We start from the raw sequence: 16,397 nt of genomic DNA on the forward strand, positions 1-16,397 counted from the left end.
TATTGAAATATTACCTTATTATAGGTTAAATTATATCTCAAAATTATGATAGTAATTTTTCAAATTTTTACAAGTTAAATTATTTGATAGCAACAAAGGTTAATATTTCTTGATGAGAAATTGTTGGTTGTTGGGTTGGCAATGGCAGCTGTTAATAGTCATGTTTAGAGATGTAAACGAGTTTGAGTCGAGCATGAGTCTCTAGTCAAATCCTAAGCTCAAATTCGAGTCGAGCTCAAAAGACAAGCTTGAGCTCGACTGAAAACGTGCTCCGGAGCTCGCGAGTTGCTCATGAGATCACGCCCTCATGTGATAACTCTGGAGAGGAAGAACGCATGCCGCTAGAAAAGAAGAAACCATTGTAGTGTATCTTGAGCTCACGATTTAGCAAATGAAGTTACACGTGAGAATGTAAGATTGAAGTTCTTAAGATATAAGGTAGAGATGAAGATTCCTAGAGAAATTTCCAATGCTCCTCACTTTGAAACCACAACAATCAAAGAATCCTTAGCTCGAAGCCTAGAACAGTCGCATTCCACTTTTTGATTCAAAAGAATATTAGATATGTTTGTTTGATGTTTTGCTTGCTTCGCAAGTTCGAATCAGTGGTTCGTCTTTCGCAGTATGCCTTTCGCACGCATCTAATCGAGCCGCTCAACGAGTAAATGACGAGAATCGATTCGATCAAACTCAAACTCGATTACCCAACGAGCTCAAAAATGCACTCGGGCTCAAACTCGATGAGAACAAGTTGTGTTTGAGAAGGCTCTGGAGTTGGCTTGACTCATTTGCATCCCTAGGTGTGCTCTGTAGGCCGAGGTTTGCATTAGGTGGTGAGCTGGTGACAACATCATGGTCTTGATGAGCTGGTGACAACATCATGATCTTTATTGGACGGCTGCGATCTTTATTGATAAAAATATAAGTTAAATTTTTATTTTAATATTATGGAAGTGTAAAGAAGGAAGATACTTTTGAACTTCGGCGAATATGAGTGAATATTTTTGTGATGTGAATATTCTTGCGTTTGTTTACGGTGAGTAGATAAAGCTGATAAAGTTTCGAATGAGAAATAATAGTTGCTTGTCGAATTTAGTTAGGTTAAATGTCTCTTGACAAGATATTCTCTCTTGCATTTCAAGTTGGGATACATTAGTTGGAAAATTGTTGGGTTGGAATTTCTCTATCAAACTTGAGTCATTAAAGTGTTATATACATATATTAAAGTGTTATATATATATAATTTATCTGAAAGTAAATTTGATGGCATTGGAACTCTTCATCCTTGATACAACCTCAAAAAATTATCTTGATTGGGCACGAATCTCGAGGAAAAATCAAGTTGGAAACTGTCAAGATTAAATTTGGGATCATCTGAACTCCGATTTTAGCAAACTTACTGTCGAACTGAACCTCTCGAGAATATGAACCCAACAACACCAAATTTGACTCAATCCGAGCCCAAATGAGTCCAAATCAAGGACCTGAGGCGCTGTTGGAAGGTTCAAACTTCAAACCATAATTTGGATTACCAAACGTGACATGCTTATAAACTTGCGAATCGAGCGGCTCGACGAAACAAATCCAACAAGCTCCAGATCTTGGAATTTCGACATCATTTAGGCCTTCCATTATCTAACGAACAATCCGCGATCAAAGGATTCAACATTGATTGTCCATCCAAACCACTCATCATTTACCCTTAATCTCCCTTCTATTTACGGGTCATGCTACAATAGGAAATCTATAAATATACCTTTCATTTCTCTTGAAAGGGGACCCCAAGCCAAAGGAAGAAAAGAGATAAATCGGTGATCGTTCTTGCCTCTTTGCCTACTCGGCCATCATCAGAAGTTCCGCGGCTTCCGCCGGACCACCACCTAACCCCTTGAGCTCTGTCGGACCACCACCCAACGCCCTGAGCTCCTCCAGACCACCACCCGACTCCCTAAGCTCCGCCGGACCACCAGCCGACGCCAGAGTTCTACCAAGTGACGCCTGAGCTTCCAAGTGTCCCTGAATTTTCTCTGACCACCAAAGTAACATTGGAATTCCATATACCCCTGACTTCAACCATACAGTTGACATTTATAATCTGATCACCCTCGAAGGCAAGTCGGCCCACTATAATCTACTGAAATTCTAGTTGAATCATTTTCAGCTGGACCAGGCCCCATGAGTTTTCCCCTTTTTAGGATTTTCCATGTAAAAAATTATGTGTTCTCTGTGTGTGAACTCCAATATTCATGCAACACTAAGATGTATGATAATCTCTCTAGCGTCGTGTATATTCTATCCCACAACAATCCTAAAAAAATTAGGATTATTTGATGTGGCTGTAGTTATTGACTTATCCTAATAGTAAATGTAAAATTATTACAGATAAGTTTTTTTTTTAATATTTTGAATTTTTAATTTTTTTTTTTAAAAAAAAAATTAAATAGCAATTTTTTGCCACATATCATATTGTAATAGATCTTATTATCTGAAGTGAAAAGAAATTTTTATCATAAAAAAAAAATGTCAAGAAGATGCATCGTTATAAAATATAAAAAGTAAAATTGTGTAAAAATAAAAAAAAATTAAAATGTGATTAAATAAAAACAATGATAGCCGGAAGTGCGTCAACAGAAAATGCAATAGCCCAATTAAAATGTGATAAAAAATAAAAAAAAAATTAAAATAATGAAAAAATCCCTCAAATAGACTCTTAGTTAAGATATCCAAATCAATTTTTTTTCAAATATTTTTATAAAATTGTAGGTTGAAAGTTCGGTTATTTTTAAATTTGGCGTTCAGTCTTTTGGTGTCCATGCTTTAAATTTTGATTTCTGTTTAGTTTGAGACAATTTTTTATTATTTTATAAAATAATTTTTTAGAAAAAAAAATAAATTAACAATTTTGATACTAAAAAATGCTCATAAAATATTAAAAAAATTATCTCAAAGAAAACCTTCGTCGTTATTTGCATAATGATTTTATAAAATGAGGGGAAGCTTATAAGTAAAAGTATAGATTTTTTTTTTCATATATATATAATGACTGATGATTATTTTTATTTTAATAAATAATACATTTTAAAAATATCATCAACATAATGATAATTATTCTTAAACAAAAATTATGTAACACATCTACACAATTTGTTGGACCGTTTGAAAGACGGTTTGATCGCGGAACCAGAAAAGCGATACCGATTTCTAATAACCAGGCAATTCAACCAAAAATCCTTTTCAGCTGTTTAGATCTGATCGGATGGCTTAGATAAAAGAACCTAAGCTTATATGAAACCAAAAAAACCCTATTATTCATTTGTTCAGAGATCTTCTCTGTTTTCCATATCGTGCTCAAGTCCTCTCCGACCGACTGTGAGTTCTTCAATTCTTCTCCTTGCATAGTATTATTTACTTTATATAATATTATATTTTTTTATGATTCATATTATGATTATGTTCACTTTTTATTATTTATTTATAAATAATTATATCATTATTATAACATTTAAATATAATAATTATTTATTACATCCAATCATCAAACCAATTACCTCTCCTTCCAATTCATTTTTCAAAGCCTCAGAAAATTGTTGAAAACAAAAAAAATAAAAAAATTTACTTTAGTTCTTCTTCTGCATCAAAAGAAATTAAAAATGCATAACATCATTATTTTTTATTTATTTATTTTTGTATATTAAGCAATCCAATAAATGGAAAGAGAATTGATGCTTTCCTATGGTAACAGTGAAAAGGAAAGAGGCCCTGGAACTCTCAAGTAAAAATTAATCATCTCAATGAAAAGGAAAGAAGATCGAAATTTTCCTATAGTAACAGGGAACGCAGGCACAATCTTGCAGATAATGACTTGATTAAAATTTGGCACCAAAGTATTCCATAGATTATACAGACCAAGAAAAAGGAAGCAGAACCTTTCTTTTTTTTTTTTTTCCTCAATCAATACAGGGGCAAAAACAAAGGCTAAAGTATTACAGCCAATTACAGAAACTTAGTTCAGCTGGAAAATTTTTAGCAGGCCTATTTACTTCAGCCCAATTGCAAAGGAGAGCTTGGGACGAGTTTTATTTTTACCCAAAAGTTTCATCTGGCTTGCCCTCTCCTCTTCCTCTTCATGTTTCTTCCTCCGCATGGCTTCTTCCTTCTGTCTTTGGAGCCGTTCCAATTCTTGGTAACGCTCTAACTCTTTCTGTTGCTGTTCCAGGGCCTCTCTCCTCTGAGATTCTTCGACCTTCCTACTATTCTCCTCCAACATTTTATCCAACTCCTCTCTTTCTCTGCGTTCTTGCTCCTACAAATCAGGTAGAAAATAACAAGAAAAGTGGAAAACAATTCAATAAAATAAAAAGATATGGATTCAATCAATTGATAAGTCAAATGGATCATTCGACTTGCATGTCTTTCAATGTCAGATTGCTATTATAGTAGTAACTCTCAACAAGTAAGAGTAAAGGAGATTGAAGATCAGAACGCCTAAGAAACTATACCATAATCTAATGCTGCAGATAATTTATGGAAGGATTACCTCAACAATAGCATATACTGCAATTAAGCTGTATAATGCTTTATTTTTTTTAACGGGTATAAATTGACCGAAAATTGGAAGTATTTGGGTGAAAAAAGCTTTGGAAAATTTTATTCAATATTTACTTTATTTTTTTAAATGCTTTTTGCTATTTCACTAATCAAGACTTTGATTGGGACAGCTTTCTTACCACTTTGCTTTTCAAACTGCAACCACAATTTCTGCTTGACTACTACTTTTTAGCTGCATTCAAATAAAATTTAGCTTTGCACTATAAAAAGTTGCTTCCTATAACAACTTTAAAAAATAACTTCTTCTACATCTGCTTTATAAAACAATAAGAAATATATCCCAAATAAAACTTAAATAACAAGATATAAGTCCATTCATAGAATTTTCATAATTTTCTAAAGTGGCGTAATTTATGTTTTGTTGCTTTAACTTGAACCATACAAAGGACAATTTCAAAAAAACAAAAAAAAACAAAACAAAAAACAAAAAACCAAAACAAAAAACAAAAAAACCAAAACAAAATATTTCATTCCCACAACAAGGAACTGCAAACAAGAAGAAAGACTCTTTCTGGTAAGTAGGTGAGATAGAAAGATTACTGACGTTGGAAAACTGTGATCATAATTTTTCCATTAGAATAAGCAACATGCTGTCACGGCCTATAACTACCAATGAAAAGAACCAGTTCTAGAAACAATTAAAAAATAAATTTAGTGTCAATTATGATGTTAGGAAAGTAGTAATCACTTAAAAAAAAGGTGTTGATTAGTACACACCGCCTTTTTCCTAGCTTCAGTAAGAAATGTCTCCTTTTCTCTCTCAAGTTGGGCATCAACCTCCTCAAGAAGCTTCTTTCGACCATCGGCAATCCGCTTCTCGATTTCCAATTTGACCTCCTCAGAGTTCAAAGTTTCTTCAACCATTTTTCTGATAGCTTCTTCAACTCTTCTAGCAGTTTCTTCTTCTAACAATTTCAATTCTGCTTCTTTTTGACGCCTGCTAAAAAAAAATAAAAGTTATAAAGGAATGCCTGCTCTTCAACAAAGCATTAGATAGGCCAATACCTATACATGTTTTTGAGGCCTCAAAGTTGCCTAAATTTAGCAAGCAGCATCACATGCTTCATTAACGTTGATCAACTAGACCATTTTCTTTCAGTCCATTCCCAATATTATGTACAAGCTTCATGTTTTTAAGGCATACCTTTAAAAAAGATTGCAGGTCCAAACAAATGAGATTTCAAACTGGTGTACAGAAGATAAACGAGGCACCTTAGGGATCATCAAATATAACAAGTAGAAATACAGCAGTAGCTTCCTTCAGAAAAGCCTGTGGAGAAGAATGTCAAAGTAACCTGTACCAGGTTTAAAACTGATCATGTAATTAATTCCTGCATCAATGATGGTTTCGGCACATTCAAAATACTATGTCTAGCTAAACTTGAAAACACAAAAGAATGTTCTATCACTCTTCTTTTTTTGCCACACTAATGGTTTGTTTTAAAGCCCTAAAAGCTCCTTGAGGCTAATGAAAGTAGCCAAAATGGAACAAAAAAGCCACTATTTCTCTTGTATGAATGGACATTAGAACAAATCCTGAAATGATATGTCGCTACATGAACCAGACATCGAAAGAAACACTAAGGACTTGTTAGGGATTCTTTTTTTGTTTTGTTTTTATTTTTAAAAAACATGTTTGTAGCGTTTTTTCTAGTTGTCTTAAGAAAAAAATTAATTTATGTTTAAAAACATTTAAAATAACTTTAAGAAGTTTGGAATATTAAAAAAAAAAAAACTAGCACGGCCAGCAGTCTCCAACTCGATAGTCACCGCAGCTGTTACCATTGGCTGCTGCTAGTTGCCGCCATTGCCTAGTTAACAATTGTCATCACTACCACATAAATAAACAATGATTTATTTTATTTTATATCAAAGCATAAACCAAAAAAAAAAAAAAACAAAAGCGGACTTCGGGCCTTAATTGATAAATACTAAGTCTAGAGAAATTTATCAGCTAGAATATAAATCTTAAAAGGTTGTTGGATGACCTAAGGTTTCATTTGGGATAATTTTTTTGCTACTTTATAAAACTATTTTTTGGTGCAAAAATTTTCAATTCAAAAATTTTTTGTACTAAAAAGCTATTTTAAAAAACAATACAGACGCCGTCTCAACAAATGAAGCCTGAATCTGATGTAAGATACTCCTATCAATTACAAATGCAATCCAAAGCAAATAACTACCCACCAACCAACATAAGGGAGAAGGGGTAAGAAAAAGGAATAAGAGCAAGCAAAAAAAAATAAATAAATAAATAAAGAGATCCTTAACACCTCACTCAGGCCTAGCAAATTTTATTTCATAATTGTTCCTTTGGTCAAAAGTGATTCATATAGGATCACAACTGGATGTGATTATCCACATGGCAATGTGCTCTCTCAGGTTAAAGGAGGAACAAAACCTTGACCAAACCACCAGCAAGGATGGGCAATCTGTCTATAGGTCAGATGACTAGACAATATTTTAGGTAGTCAAGGCATCACAAAAGGTCCTATAAATTATAGGACTATGTGAGATCATCACCAAAACAGGCTCAAGAATTAGGCTAAAGTATAACTTAGAAGAGTCTAAACTTAAGGATTATCAATATAAGTACAAATTTTCATTCCTTCAGCAACATCGAGTTATTTCGTTTCTACTTCAATCAATCCAGCCTACAATTTAAGATTCCCATTCATCTATTTTTGACAAATCATGACTAAGTGATAAAAAGAAGTCAGTATCAGTTTTCTTTATTTTTGAAGGAAATAACATGAGCCTCATAATCATTCACATATTATACAAATTGATCAGCATAAAGCAATAAAAAAAACAAATTACCAATAATCAACAAACATGATATTCAACGCACAAGACTCACGCATCTGATACAAATCTAAGAAATTAGACTCATAATTCCAAAGCACGTGAAGCATTCTACTCACCTCACGGATTTCAAAATTATATGGAATTGAATTAGTTATTTTTCGAATATACCAAGTTATAGACAACAAAATACCACAATTGGTGCGCTAGGGGAAATAACAATGTAGTATGCCAGACAAGTTCTTAAACATAGATTATCTGAATACCACATTAAACATTGCAAAATGCAATGCACTAGTCCAACTAATTCTTCGTTTGGGACGGCTTTGTTATTGCTTCTTAAAGCAGCTTTTTATAATAAAAATTAAATTTTTTTATTAGAAAGCTATTTTAAGAAGCAGTTAGAAAGCCGTCCCAAACAAAGCCTAAATATCGGTTGAGACTGCCAATGAGAGGAGAATCCAAAGAGGAAAGCTGGCAAGGATAAAAATGAAGAATCTAAAGGAGCCCATATCAGGCCAGGAGCATGGATTGGTAGGTAGAAATAATTGGCAGATATATTTACAAATAACAAGTCATACACTGCCATAAAGAGATCTTTCAAGGAGACAAAGGCTTCTAAAATTTTATTCCAAAGCCAAACTAAAATAAACAAGAAATAGGATGATAAATAAAAATAATTCGGTTTCTTAAAGGTATCCCAACAAAAAAGTCAAGCAGTGAAATTATGGATTTCTCATGAAATGATTAACAACAATGTGCAAAAATAAAAAATAAAAAATAACAACAATTTGCAGTATTTTGTGGTGCGGAAAAAACAACAACAGTCTTCATTCACCATTGCCAAGAAATCACGTAGGAATTGCACCTATGTTTTTTGAACAGCATTCCCAAACCCGGCCTAAGTATGATAAATCTTTAATTATACATGAAGAAGAAAAGAAACATAAGAAACACAAAATACATAAATACTTGAAATCTATTAACATTTGGCTCTTAGCCCAGCTGAAATTTGAATAGCATTGTATCAATTAGTAACAATAATTTAGGTGATTAGTAAGCCCTGAAGAAACACAAAAAAAATTTTGCGAAATGGTTTTTGGGATTCTAAAGTTTAAAAAGACTGTTTTTTCCCAAATCTATCAAGTTACCAGGCTTTGGTGTCTCCCCCCATACAGGCAGCATCTCCCACCATAAATGATTAACCTCATAGCATCTCAACATTATACAATATACACCAAAAGTTTATGCATTCCTTTATCTCTCCTCAAATGATTGACGACAAATTTAACATAAACTAAATCTTCAATTTATAGAGCAAGAAGCATGCATCCAATTCTCATATGCATCATAAATGAAAAAATGTATATCTTATAAAACAACCAATATGCTCATTAACATAAAAATACCAATTACTTTAATTTGCTACACCTAAGCATTATCAAATGCTCACAATTTGAAAATTACATTATTGCATACAATAGGAGGAGATTCCAAGTAACAGGATGAAGGCCTATGACTTTCTTATTTAGAAAAGGCCTTGTTTAATAAATAGGATTTGTATGGCAAATGAAATGCATTTTATGACATTGCCAGATCAGGATGGGGAATTGCAATGAAAAATACAATAGAAGTGTCATGAAATATAATCATGATCAAATGCATAAGATAGAATAAAAAGAGACTCGAAGGTTAAGGAGAAAATCAGAAACCTTTTCTTCTCTTCTTCTTCCTTTCTTAGTTTCTCAATGGAATTCGTGAGCTCAATTGACCGAACACTTGGACTTGGGGACTTCTTAATGGGAGACTGGGTGTTGCTCCTACTTCTTTGTCTTCTATGTCTCCTAAGAGATGGGGAACGACTTTTTCTTCTCCTAGGAGTGGGTGAACGGCTTTTGCGCCATCTCGGGGAAGGAGATGGACTTCTTCTCCTGATAATTAAAAATTACACAGTTAGTATTAATAATTATATGCCATATAAAGAACTTGGAAAACCTGGATTATGGTCTTCAACACAAACATCTAGAAATATAATATGTACAGTTACCTCAAGCATTGTTAAAGAGTAATCTTTGCATGCATGATCTCTAATCAAAGAAAACCCTGAAGTCCAAATCAAGCAAGAAAATAATAGATTTAAATTTTCTAAAAGTGTTATGCAGAAACTCAGTGAATTCATCAGCATAATTATGTGCATGATAAACTAAGTGAAATCAATCAACCTAAGAAGTTCGAAATAAAAAAAGACCACATTACAGATTATAGAGTAACAAAATCATTGGCTTCTACCACATTTCACTACACAATTACCATTAAAAAAAATCAGAGAAATGCATCAAATGCTATCTAAGAAATAAAAATAAGAATTGGCAAAGACAATGCTTACTAAAACGCTTATCCTTTTGCTCAGGTTCTGGTTCAAGTTCTAGTCCAAATATGGTACTTTTAGAACTTTCAGATGATAGGAAAACTCAGGAGCAGCATCAACAGATATCAGCCAACCCGTCTCATTTTTCAATATCAGTAATGCATAAGAATTTCAATAAACCCGAAGAGAATTTGCAGAATGTAAAACAAATTTGTGAAAAGAACATTTCTGTATTTCAAATAGTTAATTATCAAAACAAATGACAAAATGAAAAAGAGAATCAAACATCAAATAACACAATTATGAGATTATGTCCAAGTTTTAGGCAAATGCTATCTTTTTCTATCAAATAACTATTCATCCTTTATCCGCCACACCTATCCCAATAATAGTTGCATAAACCTAAAATTGTACTGGCCGCGAATGCCTCCATATAGCAGAAGTTGCATACAGCTCAAACTATGTCAAATACTTTCCACTCATAAACTGCTATTCACCCTCCTCTACATCCAGCTTATGTAAATTAATGGAAGTTCTGATTGTTCTTTTCCTTGCCAAGAATGATCAAATTTGACAGCTGTTGGGTATTGGTCCTAGATTTAGGATTGTATTTTGCTTAAGTTTCTTGTATGGCTTGTATAGCCATTGGTGTTGCCATTTGTATAGCTTTTGGGTGTCTATATATAGGAGCTCTTTAGGCTGTAATAGGGAGGCCAAGAGAAATAAAGAATTTATGCATCTCTCTATCTTCTTCTTCCCTCTCCTCCTCCTCAAGAAGCTCATGTAGGAAGTGCTTCTTCCTCTCTAGAGAGCAAAGATTCTACATATGGTATCAGAGCCACGGTAGTGGCGATCTCGAGGTGGAGGAGCCGGAGGTGGTTTTCTTGACTAAGAAAACGATTCAAGGCCAAGTGGAGCAGGCAATCTTGGTGGGGTTCGTCGGATTCGGCGAAGGGAGTAGCCATGCTCGGATGTGCGTAGGAGGCGGATGTCAATCATTTTGCGAGGTGGAAGCAGGTCCAGGCGGTCTTCCACGTGAGTTCATTAGGACTGGAAGAAGGCAGATCGGGGTTGAGCGGCGTCGGGCTGAGCGGTGTCAGGCTTGGGCTCTATTCCCGTAAACCGAAGGCAAGATCTAGCATACGCGGGAGTTTTCTGCGAGCTGGAGCAGACCGAAGGCACGTGTAGGGCCGGAACCTCATGCAGATGGCCGAATCGAACATAGGTTCGTTTTCTTGAAGGGAGAAGGATCCACGTACGGGTTGTTTCGTGCAAGGCTTCGGCTGGCTGTGGCGCGGATGGATCTTCCTAATCAAGGGTAGCCAGTGAGTGGCAAAGGGGCCGCGTGTGCTGCCTGGTGGAGGCGGTGCCAGGAGAAGCCGGTTCTTGTACTTGGTGCGGAGGCAGGTACGCTGGAGGCAGGAATAGACTCTTGATCTTGGATTTGATCAAGGTGGGCATTGCACGTTGCATGGGCTGTGCTTTCGTGGAGCTAGGAAACGAACAAGAATTCTTTTCTAAAAATGATTATGCAGAAGATGATGTCATGGTGACATCGGAAGTCATCCAGCAAGTTGAGAAGATAAAAGATTTTGAAATTATGATCTTGTAGCAGAAGATCGGATTAGATCTTTTTTTGAGGTCGAGTTTTGGACTTATGGTGGAATCCAGGATCTTTGAGGTGGAGTTCGGCCTGTTCTTGAGGAGCAGTGATGGGAGTGCGGGGCACTTGGAGGTGCGAGGTCGTGCGGCGCACGAGGAGATCGCATAGGAGCGCAGGGCACTGGTGAAAGACACACAGGGCGCTGGCCGGGCGCGCCAGTGCGGAGCATGGATTTGAGACGAGCGGAGCATAGGTGAAGGCGTTGGGCTCGGTGCACAGGTGGATACGCGCAGGATGTGGTTGGAATCAGACCACATGAGTGCAAGGCGCAGGCACGGGCTGGAGGCGTAGGACGCGGGCTGGAGGCATAGGGCGCGGGCACGAGGCGCAAGGTGCTGGTAGCTCCGGCTCCTCCACCTCGAAATCGCCACCACCGTGGCTCTGATACCAGATGTAGAATCTTTGCTCTCTAGAGAGGAAGAAGCACTTCTTACATGAGCTTCTTAAGGAGGAGGACAGGGAAGAAAAAGAGAGAGAGATGCAGAAATTCTTTATTTCTCTTGGCCAATATTACAGCCTAAAAAATCTCTATTTAAAGACTCCTAAAAGTTATACAAATGGCAACACCAATGGCCATACAAGCCATACAAGAAACCTAAACAAAATGCAATCCTAAATCTAGGAACAATACCCAACAATCTCCACCTTGATCTTAGATTTACACAACAAAAGATAACACTGTTCATAAAGAACAGCCAAAGAACAACCCGTCGATCTTCCTCGCCAATCAAGTCCACCGGACGGTTAACAAATTTCTCAAGAATTGTTCCACCATCTTCTTGAGTTTCCAGCCTCACGAGATCTAGCTCCACCTTCTGAAAGATCTTCTTATGTCGCACTGTGTCCAACGCAATCAATTCCCGAGCACCCCTTGTGTCTCGCTTCCGCGCCCTGTGCATCCACCAGCACCCTGTGCCTCGTGCCCGCGCCCTACGCCTCCAGCCTGCGTCCTACGCCTCCAGCCCGCACCCACGCCTTGCACTCATGTGGTCTGACTCCAACCACATCCTGCATGTATCCACCCGTGCACCGAGCCCTACGCCTTCACCTGCGATCCGCAAGTCACAAACCCATGCCCTGCACTGCAGCGTCCGGCCAGTGCCCTGCGCTCCTATGCGTCCTCCTCGTGCACCGCACGACCTTGCACCTCCAAGCGCTCCGCACTCACGGCAATGTTCCCCAAGAACAGGCGACTCCACCTTAAAGTCTCCAAACCGATCTTTAATCAAAGAGAAAATATCTCTGTCTTCTCATCATTAGTACTGATCACAAACTTATCAGCACCAAACTTCCTTCCAAACATAAGGGAAGTTGTCGTCCACCTAGTACCCATGCCGGTAAGCTTGCATCAACGCTGTCTGGCTGCAAGAAATCTTTGAATTAACGTCCACCTTCTCAACATACTAGATGACTACCGATGTCACAATGACATCATCTTCTTACACATGACAAATCCCGCTTGATCCAGAATGGAAACCACGACTGCACTTGTGCTTCCACTTAGTTCGATCCACCTGCAAGCAGTCGGACCTTTTCAACTCCGCAAGCCGTCTCTGTCAAACAACCAAAACCACCAAACAGGATTTGTTCTTGAAATCAAGAAACACCAGGCCTACCTGAAATACTTTCCACTCATAAACTGCTATTCACCCTCCTCTACATCCAGCTTATGTAAATTACTGAAAGTTCTGATTGTTCTTTTCCTTGCCAAGAATGATCAAATTTGACAGCATTAGTGCATTTAACTAAGTTTAGTAACACATACCATTAACAACAATAACAACAAAGTAAAATCAAACTTTGACAAATATCCATGTCTTGTAAAGTTGAAAAAAAACAGCTAAAATTTTTAAGCTCATTAAAATTAGAATGAGACAATTTTATGAAGCATAGGTTACGACATGATACTAATATTTCTCAAAATCAAATTGGATTCATGCCGGATAGGTCTATTATAAGCTATACATTTATTGAGAAATTTGATGGATAAGTATAAAGAGAATAAGGAGGATCAACATATGATATTTATTGATTTTGAGAAAGCATATGATAAAGTTCCAACATAAGTTATATGGAGAGTTCTAGAAAAGAGGGGTTAATAATGCTAATATTCAAGTCATTGAGGAAATGTATGCAGGAGCTATTACTTGTGTTCAAACACAAGGTGGGTTGACCAAGTATTTTCCTATTTCAGTTGGATTACATCAAGGATCAACCTTAAGCCCATATTCTTTTGCATTAGTATCATTAGTAGAATTCAAGTTATATGGTTGAAGTGGATGAATGCATCGGGCATGTTGTGAGATAGAAAAATCCCCATCAAACTTAAGGGAAAATTCTATAAGAATGTGGTGAGACCTGTAATGCTTTATGGCGCAGAATGCTGGCCATTAAAAGAGAAGCATAATATTAAGTTAAGTGTTGTAGATATGAGGATGCTCAGGTGGATGAGTGACTCTACTCTTAAAGATAGGATACGAAACGAGCCTATACGTGAAAAGACTTGGTATGTTAAGAAAAGGCTTTCCGATGACCCGATTAGAGGAGTAGATGTATTAGGTTTGGCTTATGTTAAGAAAGCTTGAGGTAGACCTAAAAAGACTTGGTTAAAAAATATTAAAAATGATCTTTTTTTTATTAGATTTAAATGAGAATTTGACTTTTAACACAATGGAGAAAAATGATTCATTAGCGGACCCACGTAGTCGGATAAAGGCTTGATGTTGTTGTTGTTTTTGTTGCTATAGAATTAAAATGAGCGTCCTTTCATGTGAATGCATCATATTAATGAATCAATTCAACATAGTAACCATAAAGAGGGCTTCTAGTCAGCACTCAAATTTTGGGGTGATGATCAAATATTATGTTTACACGTATTGTATGACTTTAATCGCTCCCATTACCAGGGACGTAATTATTTTAACTCCACAGAGACGTTTCTCCCAACCCATGATGAAGCAAAAATAAATCTTGACCAAGTATGTGACAGGAAGTAAAACTATGTAAAACATTAGAGGAAATAACGAAGCTTTTGTAATTAACAGGTTCATCCACCTATATGAATATGGAGATCTGCTCCGATCTCGTCTGCTTCTCCTGCTGCTGCTGTACCTATGACTAACTGGCGAGGGTGAACGCCACCGCCTGCTTGAAGGTGATCTAGAAACCGTACGAGGCATCGATATATGCCGCACCTAATTCCCTGACCGGTGCCCTAATCCAAGAATAAAAAATTCCACTCATGCAATCGATAAAAAAAAGGGGCCAAAACAAAAGAGACATATAGAAACAGTCACCAAACCGAGAGACGAGTTCGATCGATCTATCAGGTTGTAGAGGGTATATCATGCGGCGATGGAGCTTCCGAACTATAAAAAGAAGGATATTCAACCTGATCAACGCAAAACCGAGAAAGAAGACGGAAGAGATGGAACCAATTAAAGGAAAAATGATCAGGAAACCGACCGGTGAACAAAATGATCACAGCAGCAGCCGAAATCCAAGGGTTTTTCTGCCGTAAAGGATAGGAAAACGGTGCCTCGTCAGCACAGAATAATTAAAAAGAGGAGCGGTGAAACTTCTTAGGCGTAATCACTCATCACAAAATATATATATATATATATTTAAGATATTGAAGTTGATGATTTCTTAAAGAAATAATTTAAGTTAATATTCTAATTAAATATTAATTAAAATGAGTTATAAATTATTAAATTTATTATTAAATAAATATAATATATAAATGCATATTAAAATTAATGTTATGTTATTTTTAAAAATGTTAATATTTACCTATCATTAAAAAGAATTCTTATTCTTCTATATTTGAAAAAAAAGAGGGCTTTTAATTAATTGGTTGATTAATTATATACACACACATGCTTTTTTTAATGCTTTCAACTATATATATACACACGCGTGTATTTAATACTTCAAATGTTCAACAGTAACAATAAAAATAAGAGACTATGTTGTCATACTATTTGTACGAAAATTTAATGCATATACAGACAAAAGAGAAGTGCCAAAATCAGAAGTCACATCCAATGTTTTCGTGAGAAATTTGAGAAAAGGAAAATCAGTATTTGATCATTCAATTAATATCCTAAAGTTTGCGTTCATCCTTCAAATATTAATTTGACCTTATCTCGTCTTGAATTGAATCAATTTTGTTGTCATCGAGTTCTTCTTGTCACTACGTTAAAATTGATTATAATTTTATTGAAATTAATTATAAAGATTTTTAATATAAACATTACGTGAAAATTTATGCTAAAGAAGTGATTTTTGTAAGTTATATCAATAAGTATATATTTGAGTAAGACTTATTATTCTCCTTATCAATAGCCAAATAGTTGGAAATTTATGATATTAATAGTTATCGTCAGTATGTTTGAGATTATCAACACCCAATTGAGCGGCCCAAAATTGACAAGCACCCGTATCATACATAGCAAGCTTATAGTTGTTGGTTCATCATATCTCACAATTTCGAGAAATTAATAGTATCATGCAAAAAAATTTGTCATTTTAATTCAATAAGAGCATGATTTTACAGTTATGCTTGGCTCGTAATCTCTGAACTCGGCAACTCTGGTGAGGCAATGGAAGAGAAAATGCATAAGAGGAAGGTGGTGATGGTGGCAGAGGTACCTCATATAGTTATCGTCCATATGTTTGATCAAATACAAAAATTAGTAAACTGAGTGAGATGCTCTACAAACTCTCCCCTCTCTCTATCTCTTACTCTCTTCTATCAATTCTATTTGCATCCTTCTATCGTATTAGTAATTACACAACGGTGGATGACATTTGATGTGTTTTTTTAGGGTTTTAATGTGTTTTAGATTAAAATGTGGTTTTGCTCGATCCAAAGTTGTGCATGGATGATAATATGGAAATTATTTGCGAATTGAATCACACCTGGATGAGAGAAAGAGAAAATGGAGAGAG

General features: G+C 36.0%; 1 protein-coding gene across 2 annotated transcripts; it reads right to left on the bottom strand.

Moving 5' to 3' along the window:
* Positions 1 to 3,848: 3,848 nt before the first annotated feature.
* Positions 3,849 to 14,902, bottom strand: LOC110116093 (uncharacterized protein At1g10890-like). 2 transcript variants are annotated; one of them, XM_020849557.2, is made up of 5 exons: positions 14,746 to 14,902; positions 14,499 to 14,658; positions 9,126 to 9,344; positions 5,326 to 5,545; positions 3,849 to 4,303 (listed from the first exon to the last, which is right to left on the bottom strand). In XM_020849557.2, exons 2-5 carry the CDS (start codon positions 14,621 to 14,623, stop codon positions 4,037 to 4,039), a joined length of 831 nt encoding a protein of 276 aa, XP_020705216.1. In that variant the 5' UTR covers positions 14,624 to 14,658; positions 14,746 to 14,902; the 3' UTR covers positions 3,849 to 4,036. The 2 variants fall into 2 exon arrangements, with proteins under 2 accessions (XP_020705216.1, XP_020705214.1); XM_020849555.2 differs by having other exon boundaries at positions 14,741 to 14,900.
* Between the last annotated feature and the right edge of the window lie 1,495 nt (positions 14,903 to 16,397).

Source organism: Dendrobium catenatum, unplaced genomic scaffold, assembly GCF_001605985.2.
Source record: "Dendrobium catenatum unplaced genomic scaffold, ASM160598v2 fragScaff_scaffold_53, whole genome shotgun sequence".
Classification (NCBI taxonomy): domain Eukaryota; kingdom Viridiplantae; phylum Streptophyta; class Magnoliopsida; order Asparagales; family Orchidaceae; genus Dendrobium; species Dendrobium catenatum.